The sequence below is a fragment of the Poecilia reticulata genome, chromosome 14 (genome assembly GCF_904066995.2).
Source record: "Poecilia reticulata chromosome 14, P_reticulata-male-v2, whole genome shotgun sequence".
NCBI classification, from domain to species: Eukaryota; Metazoa; Chordata; class Actinopteri; order Cyprinodontiformes; family Poeciliidae; genus Poecilia; species Poecilia reticulata.
Window position 1 is genome coordinate 13,014,505 of NC_088843.1, and position 19,453 is coordinate 13,033,957.

General features: G+C 40.5%; 2 protein-coding genes across 3 annotated transcripts; both read right to left on the bottom strand.

The window, feature by feature from the left end:
- Window positions 1-2,979: 2,979 nt before the first annotated feature.
- On the bottom strand, window positions 2,980-10,382 carry LOC103475887 (oligodendrocyte-myelin glycoprotein-like). Of its 2 annotated transcripts, none has more exons than XM_008427837.3 (2): window positions 6,845-10,382; window positions 2,980-6,335 (listed from the first exon to the last, which is right to left on the bottom strand). In XM_008427837.3, exons 1-2 carry the CDS (start codon window positions 6,850-6,852, stop codon window positions 4,970-4,972), a joined length of 1,374 nt encoding a protein of 457 aa, XP_008426059.2. In that variant the 5' UTR covers window positions 6,853-10,382; the 3' UTR covers window positions 2,980-4,969. The 2 variants fall into 2 exon arrangements, with proteins under 2 accessions (XP_008426059.2, XP_008426058.2); XM_008427836.3 differs by having other exon boundaries at window positions 2,980-6,338; window positions 6,845-10,381.
- Window positions 10,383-10,835: 453 nt separating this feature from the next.
- Window positions 10,836-14,089, bottom strand: LOC103475886 (uncharacterized). The gene is made up of 2 exons (XM_008427834.3): window positions 13,528-14,089; window positions 10,836-11,797 (listed from the first exon to the last, which is right to left on the bottom strand). The coding sequence occupies exon 2, from the start codon at window positions 11,787-11,789 to the stop codon at window positions 11,022-11,024; it is 768 nt and encodes a 255-aa protein (XP_008426056.2). The 5' UTR covers window positions 11,790-11,797; window positions 13,528-14,089; the 3' UTR covers window positions 10,836-11,021.
- Window positions 14,090-19,453: the final 5,364 nt, after the last annotated feature.

Here is a 19,453-nt window from a genome sequence, read left to right on the forward strand (position 1 = left end):
TGTGTTTTCACTGGTGCACAGATTGGAAGCTAATCCAGGTTCACTGAGTCCACAGTGGCCTCTCTCACACACAGTAAGGACAACGTGCATTCTTCAGATTGCAGAAGGACGAGTCGAGTTGCTGGAGTTTTTCTTTTTTCTAGAGTCTTTAGTCTTGTTTCTCTTGTATTACATCTCTCAGAGACGATGTGCAGTTGCAGGGGAGCAACAAACTCTGCAGAGGAGACAGCTTTGCATCTTACAAAAAACAGCAGAGAATTGACCTGTCTGCAACAAAGATGTTCAAAGCTTAAAACGCCCCGTGCGCTCGCACAATGACTGCATGTGTTATCGGAGTAATACGTGCCTTTTTTAAAAGCCTGTCCGTACACAATAGTCGGAGAAAAAGTGAGGGGGGTGGAAATTAAATGCTCAAGAACACAAGAGGGCAGTACAAAGAAGTACACCGAGAGTGAGTCTTATTGGATGTGGCTGGAAGTGAGAGGGAAACACACTGAAAACAAGCTCGGGTGGTGAGATGAAGAGGGGAGGCATGGCAGCAGTAAATGATGCTCGCCCTCTACACCTTGTCAGTTATTAGGAGAAGCCAGAGGAGAAAGCTGACATTACTTTGTGCTGTCTACAGAGAAAATAATTGGCTTGCAGGCCAGCTTGCTGGCACCTAAAGCATTTCGAAGTGATGTTGCAAAGTTGCACACCAGAAAAAAAAAAAAAAAAAGAAAGAAAAAAGGGCAGGAGGGGGAAAAAAATAATAAAATAAAAAAAATACATGCATATTATGTGCCACAAAAGTTTGGGTACTGTTGAGTTCTGCTTCTGCTGATTTCAAAATGCGATGAAAAAATGACATGCCCTTTAACTGGCATGCAGCTATGCCAAGTAAGAAATAACACTTTTTTATTATTATTATTACTTGTGCAATTTTATAGTAAGAAGAGGACAAAAACAGCAAATGCAAAAGTTTGGATCCCTCATCCCCCCAAAAAGGTTTGGGTCAGACATCAGCCATGACTGCCAGACTAAATGAGTAACTCAGTAAGTTGGCTAGAGATTTTATCTCCTGCTTTTCTTTTTTCTTTTCTTTTTTTTCACAGTAAACAATGTGGAGGAAAAAAAATTATTTTATGGTCAGGAAAATTCCAATCTGGGATCTGGTCATTTTAATTGCTTATAGTAATTTTTTATTATTTTTTTTTTAAACAAGGGGAAACAGATGTGTTTAAAAACACACACAGCACACAGAGCAATCAAGCTGGAATCTTTTAAAAGAGATTTTGGGGTTAGGGGTGGTGACTGGTGGGTGTGGTCTTTACAGGAACTAGGCCACAAGTCAGATTCTGCTCAGGGCCCATATAATTTGGGACTGGCTCATAAAGGAACATCTAAGTAAACTTAATGGACTGAGAAAGCAAACAGTGTTACAGAGATTTTAACAAAAAGAAAGGAAACAGAATGGAGAGATATAAAGAAAGAAATACCTCTGCAACAGGCACAAGGCGGATCGACTTGGACTCGAGCTGCAGTCTTGCTCACAGGAGACATTTCACCGGCTGAAGAGGGGGTGGGGGGAAAAGACCAGCAAACACTAAAAGCCAGCATCTACAACTACAATTCTCACAATTGTTGCCCATCTAGAGGTGTGAGCTGAAGATGTCACGATGTCCTGTCCTGCACATCGTTAAAAAAATTTCTTCAACAAAGCTCCGCTCTTGGTGACCCAGCAAGATGATGGGAGGAAGCTAAGAGAATAAAAACCACGACACACTCTGCTTTTTTTTTTAAAGAGTAAACCAATTAGTTCCCTATTTTTTTCCAAATTTTATCTCATTTGTACAGAATAACAGATGTGGCATTTTTTCCCCTAAACTGTATAAAAAAATTAAAGAAGATTTCTTTTTGTTCCGCTATTGAACTGTAGTAAACATAGAACACTTTTGCACATGTTCTGCAATTTCTATCTCTTATTTCCTAGAAGTATTCATAGATATCAATGCTTGATTTGAGATCTGCAACTAGACAGGAAATAAATATAGCAATATCTAACATGATAAATGATTAACGGGTTTTCAATTTCATTCTTTGACCGGTCACCTGCTCTTCAGACTCACCTCTTTCTCCGCCCTCCAGGAGGATTCACCCCCTTCGACTGTAAAAGGTGATTTACTTTTGATATTTTGTCACACTTCTTCAGTTTAGGTTGTGAGCGCCTCTTCTTGCTGACACATTTAAAAAAAAAAAAAAAAAAATCATTCAAATAGATACTGAGTAAAAGCTGCTGTTCTGAGAAGTTTTCAGGTTTTGGTAACTATAAAGCAAGTTTCAACTTAGTTCTTTATGCTGCTTGATAAGAATTCTCTAATAAAATTAACTTTAAAACATGTTATGACTACTGCTATTATGGTTCACAGAAAGTACTGCAGGGTATAGACACCTCTAGCGATTGACAATAAATTCACTGCAGGCATGAAATCCTGAAGAGAAATAATATCCATTCTAGGTGAGTTATTTTAATCTCTAATAACGCATCATGGTTTTGCTTATTTTTGTACACAATATATGTCATTCTCATCGTTTGACATCGCAAATAAATGGAATTTTTAAATGTGTTGCAGATACTCTGAAGAGTCACTGCAGCTGCTGAGTCAAAAGCAAAACAATAACTTCAAGTTGTATCTCTTCTCTCAGACTTCCTTTATTGTGCATTTTAAAAGCCTTGCAGCATTCTAAAAAGAAAAAAAGAAAACTACACTATTTAGTCAGCAGTTATGGACAAAATCCAACAGCAATCAGAGAGTGTTTGATTGCTTTAAGCGTACGTTTTATTAGAGATTGCAGAACCTTGAAGAAGTTACCAAAACAAACTTCTAAATTCTCTGGCACCGGTTCCGCTGTACGGTGATGCATGCCTTATTATTTTGGCAACTTATGCGTCTCTATGCAAATAACACTAAATTGTAAAAAAAAAAAAAAGCTGCAGAGTGGTGCATCACAGCTGTTTAATGCAATCAGGAGGATTTGAATATCTTAGCATTCTACAGGAAAAGAAAAAAAAAAATGACAAACTCTACGCTTTAACGCTCTGCAGTGAAACACCAGGAAGTTTGCATTCCCCAAACGTTCAGTCGCCATGCAGATGATTTTCACCAGCGTCAGTGAATCATGAAGGACACTTAAGTCTAAGATGTGATCAAAATACGCAAGAGGCGCTCTGCACTCGCTGTTCATTAGATATATCGTCCATTTGTTTACCCTCCGTTCGACAACAGTCTCTGTTGCTTCCTGTTGAACTCGTGTCGTTACAAATGTATACATCCTGTCCAGGGAGAAGTTGGCTCCAACACAGAATGCTCAAAATGAGTTAGCAGAATCACAGGAAACAGGGATTGGGGACGTCCGCAGAAAACACTGCATTTGTTAAAAAGCTGAGGAAAAAAAAAGTGGGTTTCAGAAAGCAAAATAAAACTTGCAATTAAAAAAAAAAGAGTGAGAAAATAAAAATGACACTGAACATCTATTGTGGACCACAGGTGTAACAGAAAAGCTTCTCAGGCAGCGTTGGCAGAAAGTCAAAGAAGGATTCAGCTCCACAACAAGCTGTTTGCTGAATGTATAGTGCCATCATGTGCTTAGCTTCATTCATTACATTCATTGTTCTGTTTTTTCCTCGCAAATGTTCAAGAAGAGTCTTTTAAAAGAAGCAGCATAACAAATGTTGCACCATTTCTTTTTATATTAATAAAAAAAATGCTTTTTTTGTCAATGTAAAAGCTGAAGAGTGTCGAGAGAGGATGCTGGCTAAAATTTGGACAAAAAGAGCGTTCAAGAGTCTTTTGGAAACAAAAACAAACAAAGAACGGGGAGGGATCATCAGAGGACATCAGGGCTTCATCTGTGTAAAATTGCAAAGGCCGAGAAGCATTCATTACAAACAGAGCTAATGAGGCTGAAAAGCCGATGCAGATTGGCCGTGAACTCTCGGCCCTCTCACATTAATTTTCTGGTGATACTCCGCTAGGGTTTAAAAACACTCCCATCATTAAAGTTACTCCAGACATAAACAAAAAAAAAACCACCTCCAAACTATTACAAGTTTCACAGACCCCACATTGACTTTCAGAGATTTGTGGACGATTATCTAAACTGTAAACTGCTTGTTGAAATAATTTCAACAATTTTTAAGATAGTTTCTTAAACGAGACTCTGAGGGCGAATGATGGGATGTGACTGTCGGCCTCTCGTGAGAGAACCATTTCAAACACATCGGTGGCGTTGTAAGGATGGTAAAGGCACAGTTCCCCGTTGACAAGACATGTTTTGGATGAGTAAATGTGACCGTATGCAGCGTCCTGTATAATTATTCACACGTCTTGAAACGGTTCACATTTTCTCACGTTCTAAAGTTGATGCGGCTTTCAAGACAGAAGCTCTTCGTTTTTGTGAAGAGGAAGGAAAAAATACCAGATTGTAACAGTGAACACGTGCAAATCTAGTCAGGTTTTTGCTTGTGAAAACGTCTAGAGACCATGCATCCTTCTCTCTCTACCTTTCAGCCTTATAAAATCCTAATGAAATGCACCAAAGTTTTGCAGTTGTAACATAGCAGATAAGAATTTTATAAGCCGCTGCACCTTGATGTTTGTTTGAATCATTGTGTGTCAGTTTCCAAAATATTGGAAGGATGGTGTCATATGTTGAGGCAATGACATAAAGAGATGAACACTCCATTTTCACATTTTTTAAAAATCCATTTTGCTGGCATTAGTGTGAACCTTATGTAATCCAAAAAAAAGTGGTTAAAGACATATTTTCTATTTTCTTTTCTTTTTTTTTTACCATCTAAACTTTCTCTGGAAACATGGCTTCTGTGGGTGTAACAACTGTTCCAGTATCATCTCTCTTGTGCTTTATTATCATTATTTTTTTTTTTGCTTTAAATTCACATTTTGCCACGAACACTTCACACCATCCGTCAGATGACTTGAGGCAAAACGAGAGGGAAAAGCCACAAGTTGTGAAGGAAACCAAACCAGGAGAAGGTTGGGCTGCTGTTTCTGATGCCTCCGGAAGGCAACTGATTCTGTCTCCTGACGCTTCTGGTGCGGAGAGTGGCGGTCCTCTTTGTTTGGGTGGAGGAGGCCTCGGTTATAAAGAATCGATCGGTGGCCAGCTCCACGCCGTTTCCTTTAGATGTGTCGGTAATGAGACTTTTGTCAGAGAAATGGGATGAGTCTGCGGTGTGGAGTGGGGCCGAGGATGAAGCTTCCTTTGTGCCTGAGATGAGATGATCTATGTCCTCTCGGCTGCCGGTTCCAGCCAGGTGATTAATCGTTAAGGTGGAAATGCTGATGGCTGTTTCCGTGAAGGCATCGTGCCCCGTGTTTAGAGACTCTCTGCGGGTTTGGGGCGTGCTTCGCTGAGCGGAGACGGACCAGTACCACGGCGTGACGCCGTCTTCGGGTGAGCTCAGATCCGAGGCACTGACTGCCAGTGGAGGCAGAACAAAGGAGCCAAAGTGCAAACCTCCGGTCCTGCTGGAGTGCGTCGTTCCACACACGGGCTGGGTGTAGCAGGGGCAGCCGAGCACAAGCGCCGAGGTGCTCTGAGTCCAAGACAGCAAGTAGTCGACCTCGTGAAGGTGGCAAGCCCAAGGGTTGCTGCCCAGAGTGACGACTCTAAGTGAAACCATCTTGTCCAAAACTCCAAAGGGCAGTGAGGAGAAGCGGTTAGAGTGCAGGTAGAAGTGGGTTAACTTTGGGAGTCGGTCAAGAGAGCCCGGCAGCACCTTCAGAAGCATGTTGTGGGACAGATCGACGGTCTCCAGGTGCGCAGGGAGGTTAGTGGGCAAAGTGTAGAAGTGATTCTTGCTGAGGTTGAGCATGTGCAGCTCAGGCATTGTGTTATTGATGAAGACGGCCCTCTCTACCTTGTTGCCCGAGAGGTCGAGGGTCTTCAGGTTCCAGTGGTAGACTGTATCGTTCTTGTCCAGCAGCTGGATGCGGTTGGACGAGGCGCGGAGCTCCCAGAGGGAGCGAGGCAGGCCTCTGGGAAGGCGGCTCAGCCTGTTGTGGGACAAATCCAGGACGCGGAGGTGGGTGTACGAGGCGAGCCTGTCGTCCAGATGGAGGAGCCGGTTGTGGGACAGGTTGAGGGAGAGGATGTTGTGCTGCAAGCCGTCGGGGAGCTCTCTCAAGCTCCTCCGGAAACAGTCCACCTCTCTGTGGCTGCGGCTGCAGGAGCACACGGAGGGGCACACGGCCAGGACGCGGAGCCCGAGCCACAGCACGAGCACCAGCTCCAGGAGGGCCTCATTAAGAAACGGCTTTAACATCACGGGCCTGCTGGGGGTAAAAAAAAAAAGAAAAGAAAAAATGAAAAATATGTCGGTGTATAAGAAAGCTGAATGAGCAAAAACACACTGAACTACCTCTTATGTATGCAGCATAATGCCTGCAGTGTGCCCCCCCCCCCTTTTTTTTGTTTTATACAAGCGAATAACACCAGACCTGAACTGTAGTGAGCATTTTTCAACTACATTGAAGAATACCATCCATCAGAAAGGAGGACAAATCCCTGCAGTCATTTTCCCTGGCATCAGTTTGTGTTCACTCATCAGTGGTTGTCAGTGGAGTCAGTCCCATGCTCTCAGAGGAGGAAAACTAGTCCAATAGATGGGTTTTGGTAACGACTCCACAGAGGACTCATGCATGAGCTGGTCCAAAGGCAGGCAAAGACACAGCCGACAAGATACTGCAGTGTTTAGTTTTTTTTCCTTTCTCTTGCCCAGGGAGTGGCTAAATGTGTGTGCAAGAAGAAGAAGAGCCTTCAAATATGTTTAGAAACTCACCTCCTCATCTTATCATTCCAGTCACTTTTTCTCTGCTCCTTTTTGCCGCTCAGCACCTCTTCTGTCTCCTCTCTGCTGCTTTCAAGCTCGGGACCAGCTGGTGCTCTGCTGAAGGTGAATTTTTTTTCCTTCTCCCCCCCCCCCGCCCACCTCCCGTCTCTCCTATGTATGTCTATCTTAGTATTTGACCCCTGCTCACTTGTCCAGTGCAGGTGTTCTGCCCTAAACTTGCGTGCAGTTCAGTCCCTCTTCTTCCTCCCTGTGCAAGCTGAGAGTTTACTACTGCATCTTATGGATCTTTAAGGGTTGGCTCGATCAGGCACTGCAGGCTCTGGATTTACTGTGTGCAGTGGAAGTGAGAGGGGAGGGGTGGCGTGTTAGCAGGGAGAAGTATTGGGAAGGAGAAATGGAGCGCATAATGGAGGGGCTCTCTGCATACACGGATCCCCACTAGGGAAACTCCTTAGTCCCTTTTAAATCTCTCGGCTTTAAAGATCCACTCCCGTGTTCCAAAGAACAACTGCTGTTCAGTTTGGTTTAACTGGCTGTTTGTACTTAAAATAAAGACTGTTATCAGTTATCTGCTCAATATAAATCATCCCTCTCTAAAGAACAACCCCCCCCCTCCCTGTACAAGTCGATGAAGTGCTGTAATTGGCTGTAAATGTAGAGGCTGCCACAAAAAGCCTCAAGATTTATTACAGAGGACTCTCCTCCTCTGCAGCATCCCACCTGTCATCAGCAATACAGCCAACTCTCCATCTTGCACTGCACTGCTGCACTTCTGCCTCCTGGTCACCCCAGGCTCGGCTACAACGCCTCGCGAAAGTTTTCACACCCTTTAAACTTTTTTTTTTGTTTTGTTTTTATTAGTAGTTTTGTTTTGTTTTACATTTTCTCATGTTTCAGACAAACCTCTGTGTGTGTTTTGGTGTGATTTTATGTGACAGGCACGCAGTAGGGCGTAATTGTGAAGTGGGAGGAAAACAACATGGATTTTCGGTCTTTACAGAAACAAAATCAGAAAGTTGTGGCACGCGTTTGTGTTCAGGCAACTCAAGTAAACAATTTGATGATTTACCTTTCGCTGTGATTACAGCTGGAAGGGATTTATTTATTTATTTTTTGGGGGGGACAATATCCATATCTAAAAAATTTACGTCGTGCTCGTTATTCTGTCATGGTATAGCTCTAGCTTGGTCATACTGGATGAAGAGTGCCCGTAAACAGCAATTTGGAGTTTTGCCACAGCTTCTCGTTCAGGTCTACATCTAGGCTTTGACTGGGCCATTCTATCATTTCGCTATTCTTTGATCTAATCCATTCCCTTGAACTTTTGACTATGTTTTCAGGCTTGATGCCCTGTTAAAAGTTGACCCTTCGCCTGCCTCGAGTATTTCGCAGGGGGCTGATTACCTTAATTTTGGGAAATCTGCAAAGACTTACATAAGAAACCAATCTTATTTACATCTCCAAAGGTCTGGAAATCGGCCACCGTCTCCCGTGGAGCAAATGGAGGCAGTGGCAGACTGATGTGCAGTTAGCAATAGTTCTTCAACTTTTGCCAACGACGTAATGATTTTATTGCGATATTTGGTACCTTTTCAGACAAAAAAAATATAAAAAATCTAATTTGTAATCCCAATTCGTGCACATGTACCTAAAAGTACTTTGCCACATTTTGCTCCATCCAAATTCAGAACAATTTCATTCCCACTGAAGAACCTTCACAGTGTGACGCTACCACTACTACTATATAAAGTTCAATTTGCGTAAGACCATTTAAAGCTACTTAAATCGATCTTTCCATCTAAAATGATGGAGTAATTTGAATTATTTTATCATGGAAAGCTTTGGGGTCTTTGGGTTTAACGTGTCAGAAAGGGAAAAAGTTAAAGGGCTATTTCAACTGTCTCAGAATAGCCAGGAAGCCAAATCCACGCAACCTCATTAATTGAGAAGCGGACGTTTTTTTTTTTTTAAATTATATTCGCTCGCGCGCGCGCGCTATGAAAACACAGCCAGGCTTAATAAGGCGCCCATTTGCAACACGCTCACTACTTCCTCAGCCACTTCTCTCTGTGCTTCCAGTCAAACCGCCTCACCTCCCGCCTGCCTCGACTCTTCCAGTAGTTGCTCCACTGAGACTGAAACTCATGTATCCTGTCACTGCTCCTTCCTGCAAGCCTCTACGTCAAACTCTCCGTGTCAGCCTGCGTGCGACGTTGCCAGTTTGAAGCTGTGTTGCCAAATAGCAATTCGGATCCTCCAGAAAAAGAAGACGACTCCTCCCGAGAAAAAATAATTTCCCATTGGCTCGTCTATACGCGCTACATCCTGCATCCGACCCGTTGACCTGCGCAGAGCAGGTCATAAAAGCTGTTTGCTTTTATGACTTTGGGTTATTTAGCAATTTAGAGCTTTTACTCAAAGGTGCAAATCCACCCATTATGCCACAAGTAAACAAATGAACAAAATATCTGCACATGACAGCTAAGAAAAGGCTCATATTTGTGTTTTGAAAGGTCTCTTTTTGTTTGGCTGCATCAGCTCTGGTTGCTATGAAAAGAGGCTGTGTGGCGGAGCCTAAAAGGAGCTCATTCTCCGCTTGCTAATCAAGCTCATCTCCTATTCACTCTTTTCTTTTTTTTGCGCTCTCTTTTTCTCACAAGCCTACTGTGCCTTCCCTAAAGTATTCAGAACCAGTGAACTTCTCCACATTTTGCCACGATACAATTACGCACTTCCTTGTGGGAGATAGAAGCACGGATGGCTGTAATTTTCTAAATCCTAAAATGTGTGGCAGCCATTTTATTTTTCATATTCAGCCTCCATGCACTCGATACTTTACAAAACCACTTTTCATCGCAACCGCAGCTGCAAGTATTTTTGCCGTATGTCTCTATGAGCTAGACTACAATGGCAGGCTTCTAATTTTCTCGTTTGGTTTTAGGTTTAGACTTTGACTAGGGCATTTTAGCACATCGATGTGGATGGATTGTAATCATCCATTGTAAGCTCCATCCATCTTCCTTTAAACTAACCAGCTTCTTTATCTCTGCTGAAGAATAGCATCCCCACAGGATCTGCTGTTGCTGTCTAGTTTTGTAAGAAACTGAATTTTGTCTATCTATACACTGGTTAACCCCGCCTTCTCAATTTACCCCCGGCCAATCAAACTCCAGCTTTTATCACAGCGTCTTCTATGAAAGAGCTGGGTTTGAGGTGGGCCCCCCTTCTTAGCAGGCTCCCAAAGATGGCACACCCACAAGGCTACAAACATTTCACACAAAGGTTCATTTTTACTCTCTAGAATTCAAAACCTTAAAGAAAAACTTGATGCTTCCTAATATAAAACCATTGTTCCTTTATTTTTCACTCAATGCACCTCTTGCATCAAGTGAAATAAAAAAAGGAGGAAGTTAGGACTTCATTGATTCCTATTTTTGAGAAATCACTGCAGCTGAAATTAAGAATGTCTTGGATTTTATTTATATTACTATTTGTTGGTATTTCCTGCCAATTTTATTATTATTATTATTATTATTATTATTATTATTATTATTATTATTATTATTTTTATTTTATTTTATTTTATTTTATTTTATTTTATTTTATTTATTTTATTTTATTTTTTTCTTTTTTACCAAGCTTAATTTTACTTTTTGTTTAATCACTTACCTATCTTTGATGTTGTGATTGTCGTGAAGCACTGTGGACAGCTGAAGTTGCTGTATGTGTCCTACATAAATAAACATGGACTTGACTTTGTGTTGATCTGTCCCATAAAGTCACATGACAAATTGTGAAACGGGTCAAGATGAAGGATTATTTTAGCAAGGAACTTCATGGACACAGACATATATTGTGCAACCAACTGGGAACTGAAAATAAATAGCAGTCGTCCCGCGTTGAACTCCATTCACAAGAAGTATGTTTTCTTTGACACCTTCTGCTTTTGAATAATAATTTTTAAAAAAGACCAAGTAAACACATTTTGTCAAATTTTAATTTGGAAATGACAAAAAAATATGCAAGCAAAAAATATGTGCACGTGCACAAATATACAATCTGGTGGGTTACAATTACATGCATAAACGCTTCAGCTTGAAGGAACTAAGAAGCGGCTGAAAACGACTGCTAAGTTGCGTTGAAATGGAAACTCGTGAAGAAAACTCTACGGATCTTTTTTAGGTTCCTCTGTGTTGTCGGAGGAGGAGGAGGAAGGCGGCGGAGGATCTTTGGTGGGCTCCGAGCTGGCGGTCTCCTCTGCAGGCTTTGAAGGAGGAGAGCTTTCCTCTGCTGCCGCAGCCGTAGCGGCCTCCTCACTCTTCTGAGTTTCTCCCACCTCCTTCTCGTCTCCCTGTTGCTTAACCTCATCGACCTTCCCTCCGTCCTCCTTGGTGGCGCCGTTTTCGCTCTCCTGAGTCGTTTGACCGTTCTCCGTCAGCAGGAAACAGTTTTCTTTAGCTTCTGGCTGTGACTCGGCTTTGTCCGTTCCCACCCTGTACTCGGAGTTGCCGCCTGTCGTCTTGAGGCGTCTTCTCAGCTGGCACACCTTGCATGCAAGTGCCAGGGTAGAAAACAGGAGGATGGCGCAGACTAAGACCAGCACTGCACAGATTATTGTTATCTTCTTGGCATGTTTTTTCTCTATTAGATCCAAAAATGTCCATGTTTTGGCAGTGGTGGTGGTGGTGGTGGTGGTAGGGGTGGTGGTGGTGGTGGTAGGGGTGCTCAGAGTGGTGGTGGAGATGATAGTGGTAGTGGCCTCGGCTGATGTCATAGAATTTGTAGATTCACTTATTGTTTCATTCTCTGAGATGCCATTGGCGGTGGTCGAAGCTGCAAGATTGTTTGCCGTTTCTGCTGGACTTTCACACAAAGACCACGGGATAAACAGCAACACGGCCAGAATTCCAGCACAACACAGCGGGCCGTTCATGATGATATCTATAAAAACAAAGGGCAGGAGAGTTCACAATTCGAATATGCTTCTGATGCAAATGGACGACCGGATGGAGAAACTTACTCACAAATGAAGCGTACCTGAGATATCTGAACACAACTTTAACAACTCCATTGTATTTTTGGCGATAATTATCATCAGGTTTACATTGATGAAAGTGAAAGTTCTTTGTAGTCTTTTTGACAACAGATCCCCCCCCCCCAAACTATACAGTAATATTAAAGATGCTGGAGCAATTTGCATATATAAGCAATTAACAAAACAATCTGGGTGAAGTTACCAGTTGTAGTTTTGCTTTGAAAGACGACATCACCACTGATAAGCGACAGGATTCCACCAGTTTCCTGCCTCTTCAGTATTTACATTAAAGAAACTACTGTTTCTTTAATCATTGGGGACGAAAACTGGTTAGATTTTTATCAAACATTGGGGTCTGAAATTGCGACTGTTATGCGTTGCGACCGGTGAGACTTGAAGCAGCCTCACCGGTCTACAAAGGCGGCCATTTTGAAATGTAGTACCACCTGATCTATCCCCATTGAGCCGCTGCTACAGAATAGATTACTGTCAGCAGTTACATTAATTGCTTTAGATTTTATTTTATTTTCTTTAATCTCAGGTAACATTAGCTGCTTAGTAGTTATGCAAGCTAGTTCTAAATATGTTCCGCTTGTTGACTAAAGATTTGGTCACAAAGTCTATATAGACAGGAAATCATTAATTGAGTGTTATGTATTGAGTATAATTTTTTTCTCCCCCGCCTCTTGGTTATTTTAAAGCTGAGTTTAAAATAACTCAGCTTTGCCTTGCAGGAAGATGGGACTTAGTTGACCTTAGTTGTGCCTGTGTTTGGTTGGGTCTCTGGCAGACTGGATGCTTTGTAACCATTCACTACTAGAGACCGGCATTACCGCTTTATTGGGAAGCAAAGATAAAGTTGGTGTTGCAAACGGGTAGATGGATCGTTTACTTATTACTTGTTGAGGAATCCATCTTACAGCTGTGACCCAACTCTGATAAGTCAACCTCATCGTGAACCAGTCCGTATTTAATCCAACTCTTTACAGCAGATTTGGTTGTTTGTTGACCCAGATGTGAACTGCAAGTCAAAGATAATTTGAGCCAGTTGTGATTTTATTCCTCTTAAAATTCTCTTTATTTTCCTCCTATTTCTAACTTTTTTCTATGGTTTATTGGTGTCTTTCAGATGAGCCTGACAAGGAGGGTAGAAGACATGAAGTAATGTCAACCTAAAGGCCCACTGAGCTACGTGTCGCTCATTTCAGACAAAAATTGCATTTTCTAAAAATAAAAAATAAATTAATTATCTAGTTTTTAGAGACAAATGAAGGACAAGAACCTTAGAAACAATCTGAACAAATTTGCTACATGGTTTACAAAATGGCCAACCATAATGCGCAATACAATATACAGCTTGCCTCACTTATAAAAAGCATCTAACCTCAGTTTTTTTAGGCTCACCCAAAATCACAAAAACCGTGAAAAAACCCCCCATATATTTGCTAAATCTGTTTCAAATTATACTTTGTATTTTTATTTTATTTTAATAATGCTTTGATAAAGGACTGCTGCATAATCTATATAAATCCATGGATACTTGAGTTGCCCGTAAAGCAGTAAGATCATGCCTACACAGTTCCTCACCTGAAACAGAAGATAATAAAGAAATTCAAACAATAAACCCATCACTTACATTGTTTGTTTTGCCTAGAAGAGCAGGAGTTTGTGTGGATGGATGAACAGATGGGAGCCACAGATGAGTAAAGTCCAGTGTTCTACAGGAACCGAGACGCAATGAAGTCGGTTCAAGTCAACTGTGCTCTTCTTGCTGTCTCGACTTCTCTTCTTCCTCTTAGGACTATATTAAGAAGAGGAAGTGGTGATGGGTGTTCGGTTTAGTGGAGTGGTGGTCGTAGGAACACATGCGAAGCACTAGAACGTGAATGTGGCCTGAACTGTGCTCTCACTCACCGTCTAGATTTGTTTCACCTAAATTTCACCTCAATTTATGGAATCCTCATACTTGCAACATTTTTTTCACCCTTTTTGTTTTTTAGACACTATTCTTGTTTTGAAGAATCGTCTGTGCAGGTCACTGTAGGTCACTGATGCTGACATGTTGAGAAGCCACCTCAGCCTGCGCATTGCAAATGACTCAGTCACGCTTTTTAAACAATAAAAATAAATCCGCCTCCATCTTGTGTCATGCTTAAAGGCTTGCCTTCCTATTTACGAGAAAGCGAAAACTAGTCCTATACGTCTGTTCGGTTTTCTTTGTTCAATGTTGCACATGCATACTCCAAGACGTTTTGACACATTTAAAAAAAAATAAATAAATAAAAAATATTGTGCTTAACCAAACGTTATCACGTTTGGTTAAGCACAAACAGAATACAGCAATGTGTGTTTTTCAAAATGTTGAAAACTCAATGTGCTGTGATTTATATTTAACACATGACCTACATAAGTGGTTTTGGAAACACGTTGGTGGCCGTGTCGTATCAGCCATGTCTTCCGGAGGGACAAAACGTCAAAAGGCTCAAAGTTTTTGGCTCCTTTTCCAAAGTGCCGTAAACTCATGAAAGAAAATGATCAGTTCTTTTTTTTTTTTGTTCTCAAATTATGAATTTGCATCGGGGGAAAAAAAAAAGTGTTTCTATTTTCTAAAGTTCCTCATCTTGCTTCCTCTGCTTGAAGTATTCTGTGTTTCCCAAGTGGCTACATATCTGCACCTGCGTTGCAGTGCAGAGTTTAAAGGGGAAATGCCTAATTTCACAAAGCAGGATGCTGCGGATGATGAGAGCAGCAGAAGAGACGTGATGAAGAGGCTGCAAGACTCAGCACTCCTAACTAAATCCGCTCCTCCTCCACGTGACCCGCCAGCATCTGTTGGTGGAGGGATGGAAATAAAGATGATGGAGTTTGGAGCGTGTGAACGCCTGCTGTTCAGACCGCTGGGCCCTGAACAAACTCATCATCACGACTGTCGTTAGAATTAAGACAGATAAAAGAGACGCAACAAAGGCGGTAGAAACCACCACACAAGCTGTAGTTTTCCCTGATGCTGGTGTTTTCCTTAAATATTGGAGGAAATGAGGGGACGAAAAACAAATCACTTTCTTTGCACATCTGCAGGAGCCACAAATGTGAAAACGAATACAAAAGAAAAACTCCAAGAATGCAAAGGTGGGATGAAAGCAATCATAATTTGTCTGTTGATTTTTATGATTTCTTTCTTTTTTCTTTTTTTAATGAGAAGCTTGGAGGTGTCGGATGTCATCGGCTGAACGATTTATTCAGATGAAACAGAAAGGCACCGTGGAGCCAAATAAAAATCAAAGGAGGAAGCGAGAAAAAGAAGAAACACAGATGACTTCATTTCCAAAAAGCCACACGCCGTCCTCCGAGAAATGGAAAGTCCCATTTGTCAGTAACGCCACACTCATCCATACATTTACACTGGATGTTCGTGCCTGCGTGCACATGCATGTGTGCAAGCCAGACGTTTTTTTCCCCCCCTCTCCATTTAATTGCGTGTGTTGTGTTTTTGTCGTCCATCCGGCGCTACCTTTCACATCTATAAATAGCCGAGTCGCTGGCTGTGATGGTGGACAGCTTCATTACAGACAATCCCAAGGACATCAGCTGATGGCTGACAGTTGCAACGGGTGGGCTCAGCAAATGTCAAAATGGCCTCCAGAGTGCAGCCCACCCGCCTTCTGTTTTGCTCTTTCAGTCGGCCAGGTTTAAAAGCTGAATTGCAGAGCCTTCGCGAACTTCAATTTTATCTTAACGTCATCAAATGAAACGTTACTAAAGTGTCTGAAACGTAAAATTAGCTGAAACGGCCACTATCCATTGCCTCATTGTTGTTGTGTGTGATGAGTGTGCTGAAGAAGTCCCCTTCTAATCGCCCAATGCTGGTCATGTGACTCGGTGCCAGTTGGAGTAAAAAGGCCTTTTAGTTGGGGCAGAGGGCACAAAGTGCTCTCTCTCTCTCTCTCTCTTTTTTTTTCCCATCGCATTAAAACCAGCGCACACAGAAATCAATTCATCACTCCTCATAGTCCGAGCCGTGCTTCGGATGCAACTTTTTAGTTTCAAGGGCTGAATGCAAGCACGGAGTATTTCTCACTTTTATGACTGCTCCCCCCAAGGCCCGGCATCAGAGAAAGCTGAAAGGTATTTATCAGAGAAAAAAGCTGCCTAAGCACCAGAAGTTGAGAAAATATCAGCTGTCGAAAATAAAAAAGAGCAAGCAGAATCAAGTAATTAGTCATTTAACTTTAACTCATCAGTTCAAATGGTATTTCTTAAAAATGACGGAGTCAATCATAGTCTACTGTAAAAATGCATCTGGCCTCATATAGATTTTTTTCAGTTTTTTACTTTTTCACATGCTTTTTTTTTTTTGATCACACAACAATATCATCAGTAAATACAAAGTGCAACTTTGAAATGATGTTCTTAATTATTGAGGAGGGGAACGCTATTCAAGCTAATCTGGCTTCATGCGGAAAAAGTAATTGCCTCATTTAGATAGAACCCGTCTCACAACATGAAGTAGACTAAGAGATTGACAGGAAGTCACTGACCTCTATCAGTCAGGAAAGAGCGACAAAGCTATTTCTAACCAAAGAAGACCCAGATTTACTCCAAGAGCACATTGATGACTCATCCAGAAGCAAAGTAGCCCTCAGTTCATTTATATGTTCGTGAACAACGAGAGATAAATGTGGGAAAAAAAAGCCTCCGAGAGCTAAAAACACTGCTAGTAAAAAAAAAAAAAAAAAACAACAACAGAAAAACAAATTGAAAATACTCTTGAGACTGAAAAAATAGAAGTGAATTTTTTTTTTCAAACTGTGTGTCCTGTCACATCTGGCATAAAAACATACACACCATTTAAAGAAAAGAAAAACAAACGAACAAAAAAACCGTCATCCAAAGCAAACATGGTTTGGATGTTTGCTTTGGATGACGGTTCCAAAGAAAAGCTTCAGGTTGATTACTTTCTGAAACCATAAAGCATGATTTCTTCCATTAAAAAAAAAATAAAAATCTGGAGATTGTCCACCCTTTACTCCACAAGGTTGACCTCGAGCATTCTTGGGTTATTATTCAGCAGGACAACAAACTACAGCACACAATGAAGTAAACCTCTGAATGACTCACAAACGGCACAAACAGAAGTTTTGGAGTGGCGTAATTCAAGTTTGAACTGGTATTCGATTGGTTTGGTGTACCATGACCTTAAACATGGTGTTCATACTCGAAAACTCAAATTAAAACAATTCTGCAAAGAAGAATGGAGTTAAAGTTGGACTCATTGCCACTTTTTGCAAATGCTTGACGGTATGTCGTTTCCAAGAGTGACAAAACTATTTTAGTAGAGTAAAACCTTTAAAAAAGAAAAAAAAAATCCTGGTTGACTTGAATGGCTGTTGTGTTTTGGGAAATATAAATATGTATTATTTGCAACGGTTATATTATCCTCATATAGAAATGTGTGAGATCTGAAGCAGGTAAGTGTTGTAAAAAAAGCAAAAGAAATCAGTAGGGACATGTTTTTACAGTACTGTTGTTGACCAATTAATATAAATCAGTGATTCTTGAGAATAGGGACAAAACAAGTCCTATGGATAAAGCACAAAATTTGAATAAAATATATACAAAATATAATGTTTTCAAATATCTGACTAAACTAACCTGGGTCATGTGAGCACAACAATGTATATTTTCCAGGTATTTGCTGAATATTTTTTTATTTTAAACATTGTAGTCGGTAGATGATGCCTGTAAAATCCTTTGTCCCGGAGCAGAACTCAATATATTATAATAGTTTAAAATAATTAAAGAAATACTAAAATTATATATTATGACAATTAAGTATAAGTAGTAATATAAATAAGTATAAAGGTATCAATAAATTGAATTAAAAATCATTTTTATATATTTTCCAACTCAATTGAAATTGGTCCCTAGTTTTTTGTCAACACCGTCAGAAATTAAAAGAATGTAAAAAATCAGGCATTATTGGGGGACACCAGAACTTCTGAGGACCCCATGACCACTTCCCTTCTCTTTCTTTGCTAAGAGGGCTAGTTAGCTCTGGTTAGCTTATGTTATTCTTTAGTTTTTTCTTCTTTTTATTCCTAAGTTGTTTGTCACAACCATGATGTGACAATTTACAAAACTTTTATGAAATTTTGTGAAATAAAAGCTTAATTTTGGTACAATGTAAAGATTTGATGGATCTGATGAGCTACAACATGGCCTCCTTCAGACTAACATAATATAAATTGAGGTAGTTTGGCTTTTTGTCAACTCCGTCAGATGTCAACTCCATCAGAGTTTTTGTGACTCTTTCAGTGAAATTGTTGTCAAATCTCACTTAAATTTGCAATTTATTCATTTTTATGTATTTTACATAAATTGCATTACTTCACATGTACCAAGTTTTTCATTTTACTCACTGTTTGTCATCACCTTCAGTTCTGTGTCAACTCCGTCAGATGGACTTTTTGTTGTTTTTTGTTTTAAATAATATTTATTGTTTCTTGAGGAGCATTTGTCTGTAAAATGAGTAAAAATATCACTAATAGGGTCATTAAAAAGTATTTTTTATTTATTTTTTGTCAGATGGTGATGGCAACGTTCTAGGTCAGGTTGATTAAAAATGTAATTTAAAAAACAAATGTTGCAACTGGGAGCCTGCACCTTAGCATCTTTACATTTCCAAAACATTTTTTGTCATATTTGCATACATAAGGTTGAGAAATAAAAAATTTAAGGGAAAATTAAAACCCATTTTGTCCCTATTCTCAAGGATCACTGAAATACCTGTGTTGACTAGCGTGCAGAGTCTAATTTTAAGTATGGTTTAAGTTGGTCTTGTAATAGATTGTTGCAGATGTGCTGTGGCAGCCAATTTGGAGCTATGTTTAATGATTTGCTGATGTGGTTCGCACTTTAGTCCACCTTGCCGATGAGACAGGAAGTGCTCAAAAATAAAGTGAGCGCAGGGGAAATGTCATGCATCTAATGCTGCTACCATTACTCTTGAGGTGTGAATGTGAACCTTTCCCCTTCAAAAGATTGTTAATGATCGGAATTACGATAAAAGTTCATAACTTTTAGAAAATAAAACAATGAAGATGTATTTACTATTCAGAATGTGATCAGCTCCGCAGCAGTCTGCGGGGATTTAGTGCCCCCTAGAGGCGAGGCGAAATCAACGTCCAGGTCCTCGTGCAGGTGTTTGAGAAAGATAAATCTACTTAAACAATTTCACTGCTACCCTTTGAAGCAATAATTTAAAAACTTTAAGAGGATGATGACATTTCATATGTTCATCTGTCCTTCTATTCACCTTGAAAAGTTTTTTTTTTCCTCCAGCAGGATTAATCTCCTGCAGAATAAAGAGAAAATAAGGAGTTATAATGTATTTCCTGAAGACGCTTGAAAAATCTGTTTAGCCCATAAGGTAACATTGTAGAAAAGAAATAATAAACTTCAATCCCGTCGTGAACCTGCTGGATATGCTTCACACTTTACCGGTCTTTTCCCAAAGGTCAAGATTGGTTTTCTGCACTCTCAGCTTTATTTCTGAACCGTAC